The following is a 22,062-nucleotide window of genomic DNA, read 5'->3' as shown; positions in this document are numbered from 1 at the left end:
AGTGGGTCAGGTACTTCCAGAAGGCATACTATCAAGCTACATGTATGTGCGTAATATTGCATGGGTGTATGGCAGTTTACTTCAAAGTCCTGATCTGTGTGCCATAGATCTTCTTTGCAGCTATGAAGTCCAGCAAGCTCTAGATGCAAGACAGCTCCTGGGCTCATGTACAGGACTTGCATATAAAGTTCAGAGTTTCCTGAGGGCCTCATTTTGGATGCATGGCAGGGCTGATCACCTTGCTCACATCCAGGATTTCTGCTCAGCTGGCTGATCAGTGAAAGCTACTGCACAGACATTAATCTAGCCAAAGTTTCTATGTGGAAAACGATGACATGACCAGAGGAATCCAGACATAGACACATCAGACATAGACACATCAGATGTGGATAAGGCTTATGCAGAATAACTTCATCATTATAAAAGAGGTTGAGATCATGGCGAATATTTCTCTGCAGTTACTAGTTATTATTATTAATACAGCAGCTTGTATTACTGAATGCAAGCTATTCTTGTATTCATAAACAAGAAATCACTATTTCATCTCCATGAAGGAAGCAGAACTTGGTATTGTTCATTTTATGCTAAAGTGTAGAGGACGAGAACATTTCTGCTCTCTGAAACAGGCACTGCATCTCGTGCTTCTGAGATCAATAGCTTTGTTGGGCTCTAATCTCTTTCACAGTTTCTTCCTATATTTTGTAACAAATAAATCAACTTTGTTTTGAAGAAAAAGAAAGAAAGAAAGAAAGAAAGAAAGAAAGAAAGAAAGAAAGAAAGAAAGAAAGAAAGAAAGAAAGAAAGAAAGAAAGAAAGAAAGAAAGAAAGAAAGAAAGAAAAAAAGAAAGAAAAAGAAAGAAAGAAAGAAAGAAAGAAAGAAAGAAAGAAAGAAAGAAAGAAAGAAAGAAAGAAAGAAAGAAAGAAAGAAAGAAAGAAAGAAAGAAAGAAAGAAAAAAGCATATTGATTTCTTTATTAGTGTGTTTTTGCTATCAGAATTTGACCTTATATTCTTAGGCAAAATTTCAAATACTATGAAGATGATAATTCCACAGAAGGACTATGAAAATTTACCAAAGAAATATATTTCATTTGAAAGAAGCTTTCTAGATACTTAAGTGCAGCAAACACAAACACCAGCTGGAATTAATCCCTTCCCTTCCCAACAGTCTCAAGCTCATGTTTAATTTTCAGTAACCAAATGCCGAATGTCTGTCACCATGACCTGCCATTGTGAAAAGCTGTGTATCAAAATGAATACTAGTTATTAATACGGAAAAGAGCAATTTCAAGCAAACAGAACTCTGTCATGTAATATTGTACCAGAGTTGAAAACAATATGTAGATAATTACTTCTAAACCATACAACTTACATCATTTAGATAGTAACTTGAAAACTAACCAAAAAAGTAACTAGGAATCATCTTGGTGCAATTAGTCTTTGCCTTTCTTTAGGTAAAGGAATTATTGCCTTAAAGTTTGTGAATGTTGATGCTTAGGTGGGTTTTGTTTGTTTGCTTGCTTGATTTTGTCTCTGCTTGTTTGTTATTTGTTTGTTTGTTTTGTTAGAGCTATAAAATAATAAAATAATATAATAAAATAATAAATAAATAATATAATAATATAATATAATAAATAAAATAATAAAATAAAATAATGCAGAATAAGGAGAAATTCTTGGAAGGAGCCAGTGGGTAAGTTAAAGGTAAATTCTACAAATGTGTGTTAACAATACGACACAAAGAAAGATGGGGAACAATATACAACTCTTGTATTCAAATTTAGGTTGCTTTCACAAACCAAAGTTTCATCTTTTTTTTTTTTTTAGTGCTCTTACCAAAATAACCCTCCTCTCAAGTCTTATTATCTTAGATATTCATGCTTGGAGCAATTTTGGAATGGGTGTTTTATTGACAGCCTAACTTCCTGTGTCTTGGCAATATGTAGACAGGACTCAGAAAAACATTGCTTTTAAAGAGCCATTTTGCAAGTTCAGATTTAAAGCTGATTTGATTCAATTATTTTTATATTTTTATTTTTAAATGCATTTCAGCTGGACAGATTTTATTAAGAAATACAATTTTAGTGTTAACTTACAGATGGGGTTTTAAAAAAGCTGGGCTCATGCAACAACAACAGCAAGAAAAGCTTGCTTCTTGTAATAGAATCATAGAATACAGAGAATGGCCTAGTTTGAAGTGATCTTAAAGATCATACATGTAGAATCATAGAATCATTAATGTTGGAAAAGACCTCAAGATCATCTAGCTCCAACCCCCTTGCCATGGGCAGGGATACCACCCACTAGATCAGGCTGCCCAGGGGCTTGTCCAAATTAAACTTGAACACCTCCAGGGATGGGGCATCCACAGCTTCTCTGGGCAACCTGTGCCAGTGCCTCACCACTCTGAGTGAAGAATTTCCTCCTAACATCTAATCTAAATTTCCCCTCTTTTAGTTTAAAACCACCCCCCCACACACCCCTACCCCACCCTTGTCCTGTCATTGCCTGCCCGAACAAAAAGTTGTCTTCCACCTTTTTTATAAGCCCCCCTTAAGTACTGAAAAGGTGCAATGAGGTCACCTTGCAGCCTTCTCTTCTTCCAGCAGGACAGCCCCAGCTGTCTCAGCCTTTCTTAATAGGAGAAGTGCTCCAGCCCTCTGAGTATCCTCATGGCCTTCCTCTGGACCTGCTCTAACAGCCCAACATCCTTCTTGTGCTGGGGGCTCCAGACCTGGATGCAGCACTCCAAGTGGGGCCTCACAAACACAGAACAGGAGACAATCATTTCCCTCACTCTGCTGGCCACTCCTCTGGTGATTCAGCCCAGGATGCAGTTGGCCTTCTGGGCTGCAAGTGCACACCGCTGGCTCATGTCAAGCTTTTCTTCCACCAGAACTCCCAAGTACTTCTTTGCAGGGCTACCTTCAAGGAGTTCTCCCAATCTGTCCTCTACCCATGTCTGGGACTGGCTCAACCCAGGTGCAGCACCTGGACTTGTTTAACCTCATTAGGTTCACATGGACCCACTTCTCAATCTTTTCCAGGTCCATTTGGATGGCATCCCTTCCTTCTGTTGTATCAACTGCACCACTCAGCTTGGGGTCAGCTGCAAACTTGCTGAGCATGCACTCAGTCTAGATGTCTATGTCATTGATAAAGATATTAAACAACACTGTCCCAGGACACACCCCTGAGAGACATAGCTCGTCACCAGCCTCCACCTGGACACAGAGCCATTCTTCCTTGTGTAGGGAATCAAATACTGCTGATATGGACCTGTACACAAACATGAGTGTACTGCTTGCTTTTGCACACAGAGCCTATTCTGAAGGAATTTATTTCACATCAGTCCCATGTTTCTTATGGCATAGCTCAGCTGCATTCACACAGCAGAAATGCAACAACCAGGTGGTGTATGACTGAAGTAAGTGTACTGGACTTTTTGGTGAGGTACATGTTCTTAGTGTCTGTCTTGTGGCAAAGGAACAATAAAAAATACTAGGAGAGGATGGAATGGGGCCAGAGCATCACCTCTGACAACTATTGAGATAAATCTATTTAATCTTGAAGCTGAAGAAGAACCTCTCCAGTAATCAAATTGCCACAGTCAATATATTCCGGATCTTCCCTTTTCTTCCACTCAGCAGAAGCCCAGAAATGTATCCAACTAATGTTTTTCCTTGCAAACAAGGCAGAACACAAAAAGGACAAAAATTTCAGCTGGATCTAAGGCACATGATGAAAAGTCTTTCTAAAGCATTAGCTTTATGGACATAGAAGCACTGCGGAGCTTTTTGGCAGAGTGTGTATGCTCTGTTGGAAATGTTAGTGGAAATCTCCACTACAGTGATTGCATCACTTCCAGTACTCAAGGCAATTAATTCGGAAGAAGGTTGGAATATATCAGCATGGAATCATGTTGTACCATCTAGACACCATCTTCAGTAACTCCAGGCTTGCTATCTACAGAGCCTGCATGGTTCTTGCCAAGATAGTCTCTTTGTTGACTTTCTTCTTGGAGTGTTCATTAGGTAATATTGACTGAATTGTCTGAACAAATGTTAAGAAATTATATGTTTGAAATTCTGAGTTAATACATGAAAGATTTTTAGTTTGCATGGAAAATAATTCGTAGCTCAAAGTGAACAAGTGAAGCTGAACCAACTGTTGTAGTCACCAAATTTTAAGTGATACTTTCTTATTACCAACAGAATAGTAACACAATCTGTGCAGTTTTTAAAGTTGCCCTATATATGCTCCATTTAAACAAATTACAGTACTTGGAATGAGACTAAATATGATACTGAGGGTAAAGCAGAACAAAATACAACATGCCTTTTGGAGTGGATCATATGCTATACAAACACTCCAAAAATGTGCTTTCATTATTGCTAGCATGGTTTTATGATCCTAGTCCATGTGATTCTGGACAGCTCTAAGAGAGAATTCTTTAGGGAATTTATCTCATGACTCCACAGATGATTGTAAACTGATCTACCTCTGAGTTCTCATCCAGAAAATTGTACAAAACCTGAGCACACACAATAAATTCTGCTGGGAATGCTAACAACAAAATCATTAAGTCTGTGCCCATGATGAAAAGAGCTGTCATTTTGACTAATCAAAGAACACAATCTGTAATCTATAATCTCATCTACAGCAGCTGCCCCAATTTAAAATAAATAAATAAATAAGTAATCAAGTGAGAGGATATTTTTGTGTGTAGACCGGATGGAGAACTGCAGACAACACTTGAATGAGAGCATAAACTAAATCTGCCATAAAACAGAGAGAGACATTGACACTTCCTCACCGAAAAGATTCTCCAGAAACACATTTCAGGTGTATATACGTTATATAGATGTATTTTATACACACACAAATATATTTATATATCCATCAGATTAAGTGCCATATCTAGCCATGTTAAGTTATTTGGGAGACTACATTTGGGAAACAGTCCAGAAGAGACCAGACAGAGTTTATTAAGTTCCCAATCTAGTTTTCAGAAATTGCTTTCAGAAATACAGTCAAGTACCTACATACTTCAGAAAATCTGTCTTCTATATGTTGATGTCTTAAGTGTCAAAACTAGCAGTTTTAATCCCACAAACCAAGAGAAAATTAAGAGAACCATAATACAAATGCTAAATACCTGGATGCTTCTTTCTCAGGTATTCTTATCAAATGCATACATACACAGATCTTTAAGAAACTTCAGAAGTACTACCATTATTTCTTGGTAATAACAAATCAATGGTACAAAATTATTTCCTTACTTTTGGGAGGGAAGCTCTTGATCCTGAACTTTGGGTGGTCATTGTCAAAACTGTAGTGATACCCAGAGCGACTCTAGCCGGAGCAGCGTCCATGTTGATCCAGAAAGAAACCCAGGACAAAATGACAATCAGCAGGCTAGGAATGTACATCTGGATTAGATAGTATCCCATCTGACGCTCCAAATGAAACTTGACTTCAATGCATGTAAACTTTCCTAGAACATGAAATTATTTTCATAAATGTTTTTTGCACAGTTTTATCTTACTTTCTAAACATATACTAGAGGTGAGGCCTGTTCTGTAACCTAGCAGTACAAGTCAGCCACTTGTTGCACTCTAGCCTGGGCGACACATGGAGGCCGTGAAGGAGACTGTTTCCAATTCTTCCCATTAACTGAGAAAACAAGTATTAGAACAGTTGTTTCACCTCCAGAAAATATAATATCTTTTTCTCAAAATTTTAAAAATATTTTGTTTTGAAGTATAATGTTTAGTATTAAAGGGTATCAGTATTTTGCTCTACTAATTTAATGAGATTAAGTAAACTTGTAATTAGGCAAATTATAAACAATCAAAGTCCTATGGTAGATTTCATTCTGGCCACATCATTTGCTTTTGTCTGTGGGTTCTACTTCTAATGGCAGAATCAACTCAAAGTTTACTTTGAGTTTCACCAAAAGGCTAACTCCTGGAAATCCAAAATAATGGATTACCTCTCATGTGAGGTGATTCTCCAGACAATAAATACCTATTTTGCAGGGGTAAAGGAGGACGTAAGTTTAGGTTTGCCTGACAGTGGAGATAGCCATGCAGTGGGGATATAATGTCCAGAGTTACAAGAGCTCCCCAGCTATGAAGCCATTCACTTTGTGTTGCTCTCCATACTAGTGTTCTGGCTGGGGTTTAGATATTGTGAATGCTCTCACTCAAGGTAGACTATCCAAAGCACAGCAATGGATACAAAACATGCTAATTGTTTCCAAGAACCTTTTTTTTGTCAGTCAGTCAAGTACACTAAGAGGCATTGTTCCTCATAAATCCTTTGCAGGTGAAATGAGACTTTTGCTCCATTTTGTGATAAATAGATACTTTCAGCTAATCTACAATGCAAAACGGCAGGTTCAGACAGGTAGGAGTTGGTACTAGGGACAATGCAGATGCAATTTGTCAAAGTTAGGAGGGGAGAAAAAATGAGTAATCTGGTAGGACAGAAGCTGTGAAATGAGTGATTCTGAGACCTGTGTACCTGTGTAAACACACATCCTGACCGGTCTGTCCATACAGAAGGAATCTGGTTTTTCAAAAGAGGCTACCTGTGGCAGTGATGGCACTGGAGTAGACCAATCTGCCAAATGCTCTCCAGATTCCTGTGGCACAATCTGTGTGGAACACCTTGCAGTGTGGGTAGGAGAAGGCTGAATACAGCTTTCATCCATATTTTGATTTCACCCCAAACTTGAAAGACCATGCCTCAGAGAAGACAGTAGTGCATTACTGTGGATGTATGTAGGCAAAGTTTTCTTTGGCTTGAATACTGCTTCTCATTTCCCCTTCCCAGGCTACACACTTTGAACTAATTATACAGTCATTTTGTTTAACCGCATGTAGTGGGAGCTACTAAAAAGCATTTTTATCATTTGTGGGGAATCTCCATGGTTATACAATGCAGCTCTTGCCCATGCTCTCCCTCCTCTTTTACTTTTGGTGTTCCACCCTGTAAGGTGGTTAACTGAGAGTCAGCAGTTAGAAAAGCACATGAACTCACCTACTCAGAGCTTGAGTCATGTGGTGGGAAATAGCTGAACTTTGCAACAGTCAAATTACAAGTGCATAAATTCTGTTGATTCATATTTATTTCTGATGCTCTCTTTTATGATGAGCAGTAATATTAGTCCCCCTTTCCACAGATCTTGGACTGTGGTATCACAACAAGTCCTTCCTTGGCAATTTGCACCCCAAAATGAGAATCTGCATTTCTAATAATTAAAGATAATAATTTTATTTTCATAATAAAAGAATGTGACTTTATTTTTGATGGGGGCAGAACATCTCATGTTGTGTTATTTCACAGAGTGAAACAAATATCTCTGATGCAAACAGATTGACTTTTATGCTGAAATGATGAAAAAAACTATTTTAGATGACAGGGATTATATCTAATCCCGGGAAACATCCAGCAAACCATTCTCTGAATTCTGGCCTTATTAAACAGACTCCAAGCAGATAAATCCAAAATTTGAACAGACCTCTCTCTTTTCTCTGCTCTGTGAAGCTTAAGATAGAAAGTGCATTTGAAACTTTTAAAAAGCAAAAGCAGGGAGAAAATTACATTATTTAGCAAACAAATTCCATTCATTTCATGTCTGTACACTTGTCAGATCAGCAATGAAAGCATTGTCACTTCAAATACTACATCTCATAAATCAGACCACATATAAAAAGCTGCTGAAAGTTTGATATTTTTCCTCAGTATTTTGATATACTGGAGAAATAAATCAAATCTGTAAGACTCAATACTTTAAACCCGATGTATCAATATAGTTTAAAAAAAAATAGTTTTCTATAAATGTTTCATTTTGAGGAAATGAAAATTAGTAGATTTTTCCAGTTTTTAAAGTTTTTAAAATCTTTAATGATTTTAGAGATGTTAGAATATAAGAATATGCAAGTTAGAGTATCCTTAATGAAGCTAAAGGAAACTTGGGGGAAAAAAAATATAAATATATATATATCTTTAAAGCAAACAATATAAAATGGAGATTTTTTTCAGATTTAAAAAATGAGTGGCTGAATCAAATTTTAATTTCAATATATATATATATATATTTGCATTTCACTCATCTTTTCCCATTTCACATTGACAATAGATACTGTTAAGAAGAAAAAAAAAAAAAGTAGAATAATGCTCACCAGTGTTGTAATGTTTTGTGCAATAACCAAGTTCTTTATCTTCTTTCAAAATAAACTGTGGCAAGGTTAAGCCTTCTGCAACCTGCACAGGTCCATCACTTAGCCACTCAAATATCAGATCATTCATAGTGTAGCCAACTATAATAAAGAAATCAGAGTTCATTAGATGGTAACTGACTGAAAACATCAAAAGCAAGTATTATCATGCCTTAGAAATGCCATTTATTCCAGTAAATGTAAGCTATATTTTTCAACTGATTAACAATAGCAGAATTGCTATTAGTTGCTAATTTCCCAATACTTCACTACTCCTATACTAAGAGCAACAAATGTGTAACATCATTATTTTCTGAAATACTGTCTTGGTTTGCCCCTAAAATAATTTTGCTGGCCTATCAATGATACTGTTTACCATTGAAATGACATTTTTGTGTGTCTGTGTGTCTATGTATCAGCTGGCATTTTGCTTTGTTTACATTATTCTTTCATTATTTAGTTGTTGGGCACCAGCAAACAAGGATTTATGGACTGCATGATGCTGGGTCCTTACCTAAAAATAAACCTGCAGCTTTTGTAAACCTTACCAGTGGGAGGTGTGTAGTTGTAAGAGAGAATCTTGAACTCTCCAAAGTCTCTTTGACTGCAGTGGCTACACATTTACAAGCAGACTAAACAAGACCTGACTAGCTTGTTCTTCAGCCACACACAAAGTGGTAACCTGCAGCTTATACTTGTATAGGTAAACCTGTTTCTCTCCCAGATGCCCACGTAAAAAAAAAAAAAAAAAAAAAAAAAAAAAAAAAAAAAAAAGTAAAAAAAAAGAAACACAAGGTGGCCTGGCACATGCTGGCTATCAGGAATGATTGCTGGCTTGTGCTGTTATCTGAAACACTTCCATTTTTTTTTCTGACTGTTGCTTGGTACTGGTCAAAATGGTGTCAAGGATCCTGTTAAAAGCTACATCCTATGGATGAGCATGTGCTAGAACCTAAATCAGATTTGGTTTATTACTGTTAAGGGACAGAACAAGAGGAACTGGGCACAAACTGGAGCACAGGAGGCTCCCTCTGAGCACCAGGCAGCATTTCTGTGCTGTATGGGTGATGGAGCCCTGGCAAAGATTGCCCAGAGAAGCTGTGGGGTCTTCTCCTTGGAGATCTTCAAAAGCCTCCTGAACAGCCTCCTGGGCAGCCTGCTCTAGGTGTCCCTGCTTCAGCAGGGTTTGGAGCAAGTGAGCCCTGAGTTTCCTGCCAGCCTCAGCTATGCTGTGAGTCTGTGATAGCCAATAAGACCTCTGCTTCATTTAGTATGTTGCTTGCATTTCTCAAAAAAACTTAGCTTGTCTTGATCAGACATAGCTCATCCCTGGGTGCATACTAGCTGTTCTTACTTTCCTGAGGTTTATTTTCTCATGTACAGTACTGCTGGAAGTGGTGCAGCCCTGACGGGAAAGGTGGAGAAAGAAAGGAAAGGGAGCTGGAAGAGCACAGTGAGTAGGCACTACCAATGTTGGTGATGGGTAGTTAAAGCACTCCTCCTCCATGACTCTTCATTACAAAATAGGAATGTTGAGTCTGAAAACACAAATACAAAAATGCACATACTATCTAACCACCAAAAGTTAAAGTCCTGTTGTTCACTAGGTAAAGCAATTGGACACTCACAGCTCTCTAGCTGCATTGTACATGTCTGTACATCCATAGGAAAATTCTTCAAGTCCATGGGACAGGATAAGGTTAAAGTAAGCCTAAAATTGAATGAGAGAAAAAAAAAAAAAGAAGAAGAAGAAGAAGAAAAGCTGTTGTTAGAAATCTACAGATTTTATCCAAAGCTCCATACTTATAGTTTGAAAAATCAAGGACAAATCTTAGACACTCAGAGACCAGACTCTCTGTCCCCTCTTAGCTTTTAAGGACATGAGAGTGTGTGAGGACTAAACATGTAAGCAAAGCAGGCTGCATTGACTGGACAGAAAAGAGGCAGAGACAAGAACAGTAAGACAGCAAGAAATGCTCTCCACTAATGTACCAGTGAATGTTTTACGTAGAGCAGTGAACCCAAATAATGCAAAACCTGAAGTGACTGATCATGCAACATACATTTTAAAGCTCTGTTTTGGAATAGCAAAGGAAGAAAACATAACAATTGAGTTTTTTTTCAATAGAGTGTGCTTTTGTTGCGTATGAGACCCATTTTCAACCATTCGTCCTTACTGCTTATACATTAAAAGAAAAAAAAAAAAAAGTAAAAACAAGAATCACATAGCATTAAAAGATAAAGACGGCAGAAACAAGAAACTAAGCCTAAAGGAACATTATCATACAAACTAAATTTATCTTTTAAATTTTTAGCTGTTTTTGTCCCAGATAAGGCATACTTTTACTTGGATAGGAATATACTTAATGTTTTGTTTGTTTGTTTGTTTGTTTGTTTGTTTTTAGGGGGGGGGGCAGGTAGTTTACAGTTGATTTGAAATCTGTTTCAAGGCTTCTCCTCTGTTATAATTTTCTTGTAACTGTGGGGAGAATAAACTGTTTTTAACAAGCCAAGATGCTGGGATGACATAATTACAAATGACTATCTGTTTTGGAAAACAAAACAAAGTTATATAAAAAGAACACATTTATTTCAGATTACCTTCAGCCCCCCCCCCCCCCCAAAAAAAAAAAAAAAGAACACTGACACACATACACACACACAAAATAATAAACAAAACTTTCTGTGTTCCTTTTGCCATCAAGGATGAGAACTAAATTGTTTCATTTGAAGGCACATTGAAACATTAACATGGTACAATTAGAAATTATTATTTTTTTTAAATTATGTCAGTGAACCAACAGGCCAGCTGCTAACCTAGAAAGTAGGTTGTCCTACAGGCAAATGTGATCTTTATGAAAAAATATTTCACTATTTGTGTCCTGTGGATCCTCAAGATATATTTGTTTCTCAGCAAATACATCTTACTCAATCTCTTTCAGCTTGCTTCTTCATCATGTGACTTTTTTGGGGATGGTTTGACTGAATCACTTAGTCCTACTGTCCTGCAATTACATCACTATGACAAGAAGATGATATTTAGAAAACTGTAATCAAAATGTTCTGATCAAAAAGCCCATTCACCATTTCTGTGCTTTTGCCTACTCATGGGCTACACAGAGAATTTACCATTCTTGTCCTCTTGACACAGGCTTCAGTGTACAAGATGACAATATCAGGAAATCAGAGATTGGTTGTCAGTGGTAGTGAACTGCATTGAGATGAAGAAAAGAAAAGCACCTAGTAGTCCTCTGTACATTACCATAGGAAATAAACTCTTATTTAACCTTTGGGAGCAAATAGCATATGCATTAGAAATATAAGCCATTAGAAGAGAAAAAACATACATTTTGTAGACATATAAATGCCATTGAAAATATGACCCTTACTCCTTTAAATATTTGAAGTGTTCTGAAAATGCTAACTAGTCTCATTTTACTAGGTAATCTCCTGGATTAAGGTTTGAGCTGTTCAAATTGCTGATTTCAAGTATTGACAAAAGACCGCTTCTGCATTTTTTCCTGAAATGTTGATATATCAATTTCTCTTCCTTCTTTTCAGTCATCTTCTAAATATGGGTTACATTTGTAAAGTTCATTTCAAGAGTATCTTTATGCAAATGATTTTCTAAAAGGCTGCAAAATGTCTTCTTCTTGTACTCATTGAAGAAGATATGGCCTATCTACCATTTAGATTTTACTGACTGTCAAGCATGGATTGTAGGATGACTGCTTCTTCTCCCCTTCATCCCTTTCTCCTCCCCCAAACCCTCAAGGAGTCTGGGGGCTTGACTACATACATGGGAAGAGGTGTCTATTCCATTAGTTTAGTATGAAACTAATCATTAGTCAAATGCATCCATCTACAGATTTCAAGTCTCCCAGGGATTAAATTGGTCTATCTCCACAGATGGCTAGATGGATATGTCCATTTCTCTTCTGCAGGAGAGCTGAAAAAATGATTATTATGCTGGTTCACACAAAGGTTGACATCTCTTCTTTCCCTCCCTAACCAACAGTGTCTTTCAGAAAGGCTAAATTATTTTCTGCTTACCCTGACAAATGGAAAATAACTTCTATTCACTGATTGATGAGGTTAGCTCAAGATACCATGCCATTACAGATTTATCACTACTTGTTGTTCTTCTTAGCAGAGTAGCCATTCATAGTTAACATCTTTGCCTCTGTAACCCTTTTTACCAGAAGTAATGCAAGCATTGAACCCAACACTTGTTGCCTAGTGTCATCTGTAGACCCACTGATTTTCAACAAAATTACAACAAGCTAAATGTTCTGCTCCCAAAGTCTGAAGTAGCTCAAGTGAAGTCTACAGTGGTGAGTCACTTTATAGCACTTGACACTTTTTCATTAAAAATAAATAAATAAATAAATAAATAAATATGATCCTGTATGTGTTTCCACACTTAGGTGCCATGTCACTACTTCTACATTTACATTAATAGTGAAACAGGATCAGAAGTGCGTAGGCTGATGTAGCTACCCACATTGCCCATAACAATAACATTGACAGAAAAAGTTTCAAAAAAAAAAAAAAAAGTGTCTCAAATTTAGTTGGCAAATTCAAGAGACGCTCCCAGAGACTTGGTACAAAGTGCAAGTTTAACTGGCAATTAGATTGATGAGTACTTTATTCATTAATAAGACAGAAGAAACTGTTAAAGAACTTTTTTCTTTTATTTATTTATTTTTTTTTTTCCAGGCACACCACTCCCAAGGCATTTAAGATTCATAAACAACAGATTTTGTAACCACCTCCTAGAAGGTAGGCTCAGGTCACACAGGTAGCTCAGGGAGGGTGCTCTGGGGATGAGGACTTTAGATTTTGCAGCTGAACAGGCAGGGATCAAAACAGAGCTGGATCTTCAACACTCCAGCATGTCAGGCACAATGCCAGGGATGACAGGACTCTGGAGGGGAAGCCAAGTTACTCTCTTCTTTCCTTTGCTCATCCCACGCTCAAGGAAGAAATAAACCCTGGAATATTGCAAATAGAGTATGAACAGAACAAAATGCAGAGGCAGAGAATGAACAATTGGCCAGCACTGTGAAAAAATAGTAATAAAAAATAAATCACTAATATTACTGAGTGATGTCATGGCAGAGGCAGGGCTGTAATCGAAATACTCTAGAGATCCTCTTCATAAGGTCTCCTTCATACACTAGGTAAATCCTTCTGAGCAGCATTTGCTGATGCTTCTTAAATGTCTTCAGAATTAATGGACACTGCTCAGATTTCTTCACCTAACATTTCATTCAAGATCCAGTCTTTTTTACCCTGGTTTCAGCAGAATGTCATAAGATATCAGTCAGACTTGGACTGTTGGCCTATCTCTCTTTCTCATCCAGCTCAACATCTTTCATTTCTTTTTTCATTTCTGGTAACCCCAGAAAGTCCCCTTATCAGCTTTATCCAGAGGTCATTTATTCATTTCCCACTTCTGCAAGCAGAGAGGCAGAAGTCCTGTAGGCTGCAGCTTCCCTCATTACAGAAACGATAAAATCAAAAAAAATAATAATAAATAAATAAAAAATTCTGGGAAAATAAATAGCCTGACAGCACGTTTTTAATCAGAAACACTCAAGCTGGTGATCTTTAACACCTGAACACTTTGTTTTTACAATGTCAGTGTTTCCTCCAGATGGAAATAGGCTGGCCCTCAGATGGGCCAGCAGCGGAGCTCAGCTCACTACATATGCCCTAAAAATAGCAGCTGTAGCCAGTCATCAACATCCAAGGAAAAGCCTGTGGAGGGAGGGTGACATATATGTGCAGCCAAGGGAGCTCAGAGGTATTCATGTGCACTGCAATGAAATCTCACTGGTGCTCTGTGCTCACCTCATTCCTCTTCATCCTTCACTCCTGTCCTATTCTTTCTCTGATCCCTGGACATACTTTACCACCTCCTCCTGTGCTTGCTCTTGCACCCCACATTTCAAAAAGCCTCTTTCCTCTTCATTCTTGTTTAGCATTGTACCTTTCCCCCCTTCCTTTCCTGTTGCCCTGTCTTTTACCTCAGCTCCTGCCACATACCACCCCCACCTCTCTTTGGAGCCAGGATCTGGAAGCAAAAATTAAACTGCATTCTACCCCACTTCATGTTTATAAGCAGCTAATACAGCCTGATATGTTTTGACTGCCCCAAACCTCACTTGATGTAAGCGATAGCTCCCACTCAGAAGGAAGGCATTGAACCCACAAGAGAAAGGCCCTGTGGATCTTCCACACCAGGTGTCTGACAACAAGGGGAATAGCTGTTTCATTAACAAACCTGTAAATGTGGCAGTTTGTGAGTGGGATACAGAACACCAGCTGCCTCATACCATTTTTATAAGGAGAAATAACTAGAATCAGACTTAATTACAGAAATACTGTTGGAAATTTAAATAGTGCTGGTGACAAGGGTACAAGTCATATCTATCTCCAAAGAAAGCATGATTAGCTTCCAGAAAGTAAGAAGAGCAACAAACGCCTTGCCATGAGTGGGCATGGTATCAAAAATAACTTTTTGCTTCTATTCTTATCACTTCATTCTTTCAAGCTACACCCATCTGCAGTTTAGCTGGTGGGACAGGCAACATTACAATCTGGGAATTTACACTGCAAACACCAGAACACAAGTAGTGCGTGCACGGTCATGTCAACATTGGCTACTTGCCATTTAAATGAAAATTCCTATACCTGTGCAAAACCCACAGTCCTGGGTCTGTTAGAGGAACTGGGATATTTTTCATCATTGCCAATTCTAAAGATGCTATCATAAATTCCACGATTTCTGATGTTTGTCTTAAAGCTCTGAGCTGACAATAAAGGTAAATATCTTAGCTTTTCTTTTCTCTCTCTCTCTTTTTTTTTTTTTTTTTTTTTTTTTTTTTTTTTTTTTTCCTGTTGGAAGATTGGATTTCTGATCCTTTCAGCTGCTGAAAGAACATAAAAATATTGCCTAAGCACAAACAGGCAAAGTTCCCCATTAACTGGCAGGGGAGATAGAGTTGCACAGCAACCGTGACAGCATCGCATGACATGGGAGCAAATGCCATTTAGACTAGTGGCACTGAAACAGGCAGGAAAATGTAAAATCTCCTTACATTTTTCCCAGCCCCACCTCATGAGTGATCTGTGCCTGAAATTAGGGCACACACATTGTTCATATATTAGAAGACCAAAATAACAACAACAGGAAAAAATAAAAAAAAAATAAAAAAGAAGAAGGAAAGAAGAAATGGTTACATTCATTTTTTAAAAGGTTTTTCATTGTGTAGACCATCTCATTATTTTTCAGAGACCTGACTCATCATTTTGAATGTCATTTCTGGTAATTTTCACAGTCTACAGGCTTTGTCCTGTTAAATGGAACAATCAAACTGTTTGCTTTTCCCCTTATTTTTGAGGAGCCCTGGAATTCCTCTCTAATATTTGTTTCATTTCTGTCAGATGGGAACGGGTTGAAGTTGAGCTCAGAGGAGACATGGAGCCTTCTCTGCTATGGCAAAAAGTGAAATGCAGCCTGGAGTTTCACGTACTGCTGTTTATGAGCGTGCTGTCTCTCCCTCCAGTGCTTTGCTTTGCTTCATGGACTGCTTAAAATGGGAGCTGGCACAGAATGAACAGGGTGGTGGATTTCTCATTATGGGCATCCCACTTCTCATTGTAATGCCAGTATTGTCTGTAAATACGCAATGCCAGCACATGAGTTGCCAGCAAATGATTTCCCCATTATTGCTCAACCAAATCTGTGGAATGACATTCAAGTATGATTTCATGTAACAGTTAAATTCTGTAACCACCTGCTTCCTTTCCAGGAAGAATATTATTTCATCTCTCCATTCTCCTCTGTTATTTTCTATCTTAATTTTCCTGCAGTATGTTGATGCTGCTGCTTTCCTCCTGGAACGATGACATCTCTGTACTAAGCCATACATTGCAATGCATTTGGCAAAAGACCTCCATCCCCGAGAGCAAGTTCCAGGAAAACATGCTTTTTTTATGCCATTTACTTAGAAAAGGCTCCTGTAGCTACAACTTTTTCCATCTAACCTTTGACTGCTCTAAAGTAAGCTCAATGGTTAAATGCAGTGATCAGTCACAAGCAGTCAAGGGCAGACATCACTGTTAACCAGGAGAGCAAGCATGCAGATGTGTGGCTTGGCTTTACAATCCTATTGGCTTAACTATCCAGAAGTAACCAGCTGCCAATATTTTTTGATCCTGTCAGCCAAGACAACTGCATGTGTACAAATTGATCTCCAACAGCATTTCACAGTTTTTTAACTCAAAAAAAAAAAAAAAAAAAAAAAAAAGCCTTCCTTTTTATTTGAGACACAAAAATATAGGGCTATAGAAGTGACATCTTGACATCTTGGACAATTAAATATGGTCATCTCCTATCACATATAGTCACATCATCTAAGCCCTTTCAAAAATGATCATGGTTCATTTACTGATATTGAGTTCCTTCCTATGCCTTTCATTATTTCTGTTGGAATATTGTTTTAGGAATTTGAAGTGTAGATGGCTGGAAAGGTTATAACTTCCAGTTTAAGCTTTCTCATGACTGGCTCAGAGCCTTTTGTTCTCTTGGCAGCATTGCCCTTCAGTTTATGTAGCTCTTCTGTTGTGTTTGGATTTACCTCACATCCAATGTTTTTGTATGTCAGCTGGAGACGTGCAAAGCATTAGAGGAATTAGTGAGGCAGTACATGTTCAAGTATAATGTCCATATCCCCACTTTGCTTTAAATGCCTGATGAAGTGAAAAAGCAACTAATTTTGTGTCATTAAAATGTAAATTATTCTTTCCTTAAGCAAGATGATCAATGGGGTTTTGACAATAGCTGTGCTAGTTGCATAACAAAGTACCTGCATTAAGCTTTATTATTTATTTAGGAGGGTTTATTATTTTTATGCAAAACAAGTACATTAGGCACAACAGAAAAACAAGGGTATTGGAAATTCATTGCTAGAGACTCAGCCAGGATTTGTATGTAGATTAGGAGGAAATGAGAGAGACAAAAGTGGATGATGGGAGGGCACAGTTAAGATGTTAGGGAACCATGCAAAAGGATGAGAAGCATCTGAGACCATTTAATTAAAAGACCCCAAAAGGAAGGGACATGATGGTGGAAGAAGTAGGAGGAAGGGCAAGAAGGAAAGAAAAAAAAAAAAAGAAAAAGGTAAAATGTGGGGAGCTAATCATAATCCAAAGACATTGAGTTCAGTAATAATTAGAATGGCTACTTGTCGTAAAAAGGGACACAACTTTTTAGCCTTTGAAAGCATTATTATTGTAATTATGCCCATGGGAAGACAAATTTGTCAAACTTGTTGGATTCACATAGCATGCAGTTACAATTTCAGAAGTCACCATATACCAGTAACAAACAATGTATAGTTTAATAAAGTCTAGTGGTTCTAGCACTATTTATATGTCTGTAAAGCCTCTACCTATAGTATAGAATAGCTAACTCAAAACTTTATATGTTTTTTATTTCAAGTAGAAGTTCTGCATTTCTCCTTAAAAGTCTTTATATATATATATATGTATTTAATGTAAGAAAGTTACTTCCAGACATGTGAAGATTTTTTTTTTTTTTTTTTTTTTCTTTTGGATAATCATGGTAATGAACATGGAACTGGAGTTTTGCCAGTGGAAGAATAAACACTTATAAGAAAATGTTCATGTGCTGATTGAGATTCACTTCCAAGGGACAATCCCTACCTTGGCAATATCAATATTATTCTGGTAGAAGTTGGGGTAATAAATATGAGTGTGAGGTAGGAGATAAGGGTTCCTACGTAGCAAACAACCACTTCAATCGTGGTAACATTCTGTCTCCTCCCCCTCTTCTAATCTGTCACATGAAAAGACAATGCTGTTAGTAAAGTCCAAATCCTCTTAAATCCCAACACTAGATTGTAAAATAAGATTGAAGTCACTGAACTTAAGCACAGGATATGTGCAGAACTGTGGAACACAACATTTTCTACCACTCTGTTAGGCTAGACTTTGTCGTGCTGTGATGATCACACACAACAATGTCATCAGGTGTAAATGGAGTTACATTGCTGGGTAGCTGATAAGGTTTGTACCCTAAGATTATTGTTAAAGATCCATGCCTGAATTTACTGTAATATGGCAACAGATCTTGTAGTAACAGTACAGATCTAAGATATACTCTTATTTATAAGAAACATTTTTCAGGAGGGTAATGGACATCATTTCCCAAATACAGTCTATTGTGAATGGAAAACCAGTGTAACTTATGTATCTCCTAAATCTGCTTTGCATTTTCTTCCCATAGGACAAAGAACACAGATACAAAGGAGACTTACACAGCACAGGACTTTCACTCAGAAAAACTGAATTATAGAAGTGTTATAGATTAATTCTGATGATTTACATGAGTGATATTGTAACCATAGATTGTAATGTAACCCAAAATGGTGCCCTGAGTCTAACCCCACATCAGGGTTAGACTCAGTGGTCTCTCAATGAAGAGTCAGTTTTGGAAACTTGTGAGTAACACGAGTGGCACAGAGGATGGTTTTGTAAATAAATGTGCGGTTTTCACAGATACCTCTCCTTGGTTAAATAAGTAGGAGAGAGCTTTTGGATATGCCAGCTCATCCTGTTAGATACTTTTTCCAAATGAAGTGTCTATAAATCACCCCCAGAAGAGCTGCACAAATACAGACCAGACAAATATCTTGTGTTTCCAGATTCATGATGCCCTAGCTGCACAGTATTGCTCTCTAGTAGACACCACCTTCCTCTGTAATAATATTTAACAATTAAATCTAGGTTAAGAGTTGAAACCATGCAGAAGCAATTGTCTAAATAACTCCAAAGATAAAAAATACTATTTTGAAAGACTTGAGGGATTTCTTCCTAGGTATTTCATTGCTCTTGTAATAGAAGTAACAAAAATAGGACAGAAAAATAATTTGTGATATGCTCAAATCTCCTCCCTAGAATTCCATATAAGTCTCTTGTCAAATTATGCAACACCTTCTAAATTCTTTGCATATTTTAAAAATATGAAGTAATCTGCTTTGTAACTTTGCCTGACTAAATGTAATGGAATGACATTTCAAAATACAGCTTCACAGCCTCTGTGGCTATTGGAAGTGAAAAAAAAATAATAAAATAAAGTAGTAGAAGAAGGAGAAGTTCCAGCCTCTTTACCTTCCTGGCCAATATATTCCAGGTTCAATGGATCTATGCTACTGTTGAGTTATATCAGCTTGTGCATCAAGCTCATATGACTGAGATGCAATTAAAATATTAAAAGGAGAGGGGGGTAATTAATTCATAGAAAGGAAGGGAGGGAGGAAGAGAGGAAGGGAGGAAGGGAGGAAGGAAGGAAGGAAGGAAGGAAGGAAGGAAGGAAGGAAGGAAGGAAGGAAGGAAGGAAGGAAGGAAGGAAGGAAGGAAGGAAGGAAGGAAGGAAGGAAGGAAGGAAGGAAGGAAGGAAGGAAGGAAGAAGGAAGGAAGGAAAGAAGGGAGGGAGGGAGGGAGGGAGGGAGGAAGGAAGGAAGGAAGGAAGGAAGGAAGGAAGGAAGGAAGGAAGGAAGGAAGGAAGGAAGGAAGGAAGGAAGGAAGGAAGGAAGGAAGGAAGGAAGGAAGGAAGGAAGGAAGGAAGGAAGGAAGGAAGACACTTTGCTAAAATAACCTTTTTGGCAAATGCTAATATTCTGAACTGGCTGGCAGCCTGGAATGAATTTTTGGGAATCAGGTAGCACAAATTTGCAGCTCAGAGAGAAAGCAAAGTCTCCTGTGTGGTTCTTTAGCATTTTACTGGTGTCCCAGGTGTCCACAGTGGGACAGAGAAGATATGATCCTTGCCCCTGGAACATAAAATCCATTGAGCAGTGTACACAATAGAAAACCCAGGTGTCATATGGGATTTGAGTGCCAGGAACAGGCCTCTCAGTACCATCGCATAGCACTGCCATTATTTGCAAGTGTGTAGTCCCTCTACAAAATCCAGTCCATGCAGAGATCATTCAAGGGTCGGGAGCTCAGAGGGATGAGTCACAGGCATCTGGGGGGTTACATTGTGTGGGATGAGATTCTAATTCTCATTGTTTTTCGGCATACAAAATATACACAACATAACCCAATTATATTGAATGCTGCTATAATGAACCCCTCTCATTGAGTGCTCTCTGCAGAGTGCTTTAAAACAAAAACTATTGTTATTTAACAGTTTTCTGTAGCTCAAAGAGTGCCACTGAGACTGATCCCGAATAAAATACAATTGTTTGCTGAATTTAACTTTACTGTAACTGCTGCCTTTTAAAATACATGCACCTCTAAGAGCTGTGGCCATGTCACTAGTGACAAAAGTGTATATTTGTGGTATTGAATAAATCTGGTTTCCCTTCCCAGTGTTCTTGTTCTCTCTGCAGTACCCAAGGGTTTAAATCAGTTTTATCCAAGGACCTAGTCTGTGTGCTAGTTTGCTTCCAGGGCTGGAGCAAAAATATCATCCTCCACCTTAAAACTTCAAGTTTGTCTGTCCTTTAAAATGATACAGAATCTTTTGCAAGTATGAAACTAAACTATTATAGCTCCATAATCCTTCATGTTTCCCATACCCATCACCAAATCTCTTACAAATATTGTAGGCTCAGAAGCTTTCTCCATATTGGTCTTTCCTCAGGCTTTATATAGCATATATACCATGATATCAATATCTGAGATTAAAACAGATACCAAGGTAGCCATCTGAGCATGCAGAAAACATCTAAAGATAGGTTTAGACTCCTAAACTTACATGATTCATAGGTGAGTATATCAACCACTCCGGCTTTATTTTCTATAACAACTCCCAGTGAATTAAATATAGATCTAGCAGTTTGCAAGCATGAGCATGATAATTAATTACTATAAGGTAAACAATGACTGAAATCTACGCCATCTCTACCATCACCAGTGAATGCAAGATGGCTTATCCCTCACTGAAAGAAAGACACACAGCCCCATGCTTACCACAGGATAAAACAATTCCCAGAGTTGAGCACTGTGTTGGGAGTAACACAGGGGTTGTTCCCTCAGTGACCTTGAAATAACTTACCTGAGCACACATCTCCTACACCAGCTGTTTCTTTTAAGTAAAATATTGACCTATGGCTTTCCGAATTCTTTTCAGAAAGGGCAGGATTTACCTCTCACAGCATTTAACAGCACAAACAAGCTGTGCCTCTGGTATAGCATATTTCACTGTTTAAGTGCAGTGTACATGTATAGGGAAGATGAACACTGTTGTTGTATAATACACACAACTTGTTTCTTACCCATTAATTACCGTGAGATGTTTTAAGTTCATTTAATAGAAACAGTGCATATTTATACAAGATTAATTTGTCCTTGATTTTATTAAATTTGGAAATATGACAAAACAGCCTACACTACTACATTTCAGACATATTTGTGAAGTGCTTTAAACATTTAGAGCACACTAATTGCTAAATGTTAAATACCACTGTGTGAGGTTAAGTCCTTTTGGTGTAGTAGTGAAAATGGCAACATTATACCTTTCTCGGTGTACTGAAACGAATCACTAAAATATTCTTGTTTATTTCAACACAGCACAACTAAAAGCAACAGGCAACCAGCATCTAGAGAATAAAGACAAGTTTTTCTAATTAATTCTGACTTCAAAGTCCAGTACTCAGGAAAGATTTCTTCACTGTACAGTGTTATTCAAAATTCTATGCCATGTGAGAAGTACAAGGTAAGCCTTTGTTGCTGTTGTGTGTTACAAATGAGAAACGATGAGTTTTGTTTAGTCCTTGGTTGGAATACTGCTTACT

General features: G+C 37.7%; 1 protein-coding gene across 4 annotated transcripts in view; it reads right to left on the bottom strand.

Moving 5' to 3' along the window:
* The window catches only part of GLRA2 (glycine receptor alpha 2), a 130,034-nt gene that overhangs the window by 76,730 nt on the left and 31,242 nt on the right, over positions 1 to 22,062 (bottom strand). For all 4 annotated transcript variants that reach the window (XM_084518853.1, XM_084518851.1, XM_084518852.1 and 1 more), the window contains 3 exons: positions 9,856 to 9,938; positions 8,192 to 8,329; positions 5,282 to 5,496 (listed from right to left, as the gene is read on the bottom strand). In XM_084518853.1, coding sequence (XP_084374979.1) covers positions 5,282 to 5,496; positions 8,192 to 8,329; positions 9,856 to 9,938 — 436 coding nt within the window. The remainder of the gene's footprint in view (positions 1 to 5,281; positions 5,497 to 8,191; positions 8,330 to 9,855; positions 9,939 to 22,062) is intronic.

The sequence above is a fragment of the Aythya ferina genome (assembly GCF_964211825.1).
Source record: "Aythya ferina genome assembly, chromosome: 1".
Taxonomy (NCBI): Eukaryota; Metazoa; Chordata; class Aves; order Anseriformes; family Anatidae; genus Aythya; species Aythya ferina.
This window is presented reverse-complemented; position numbering and strand designations above follow the sequence as displayed.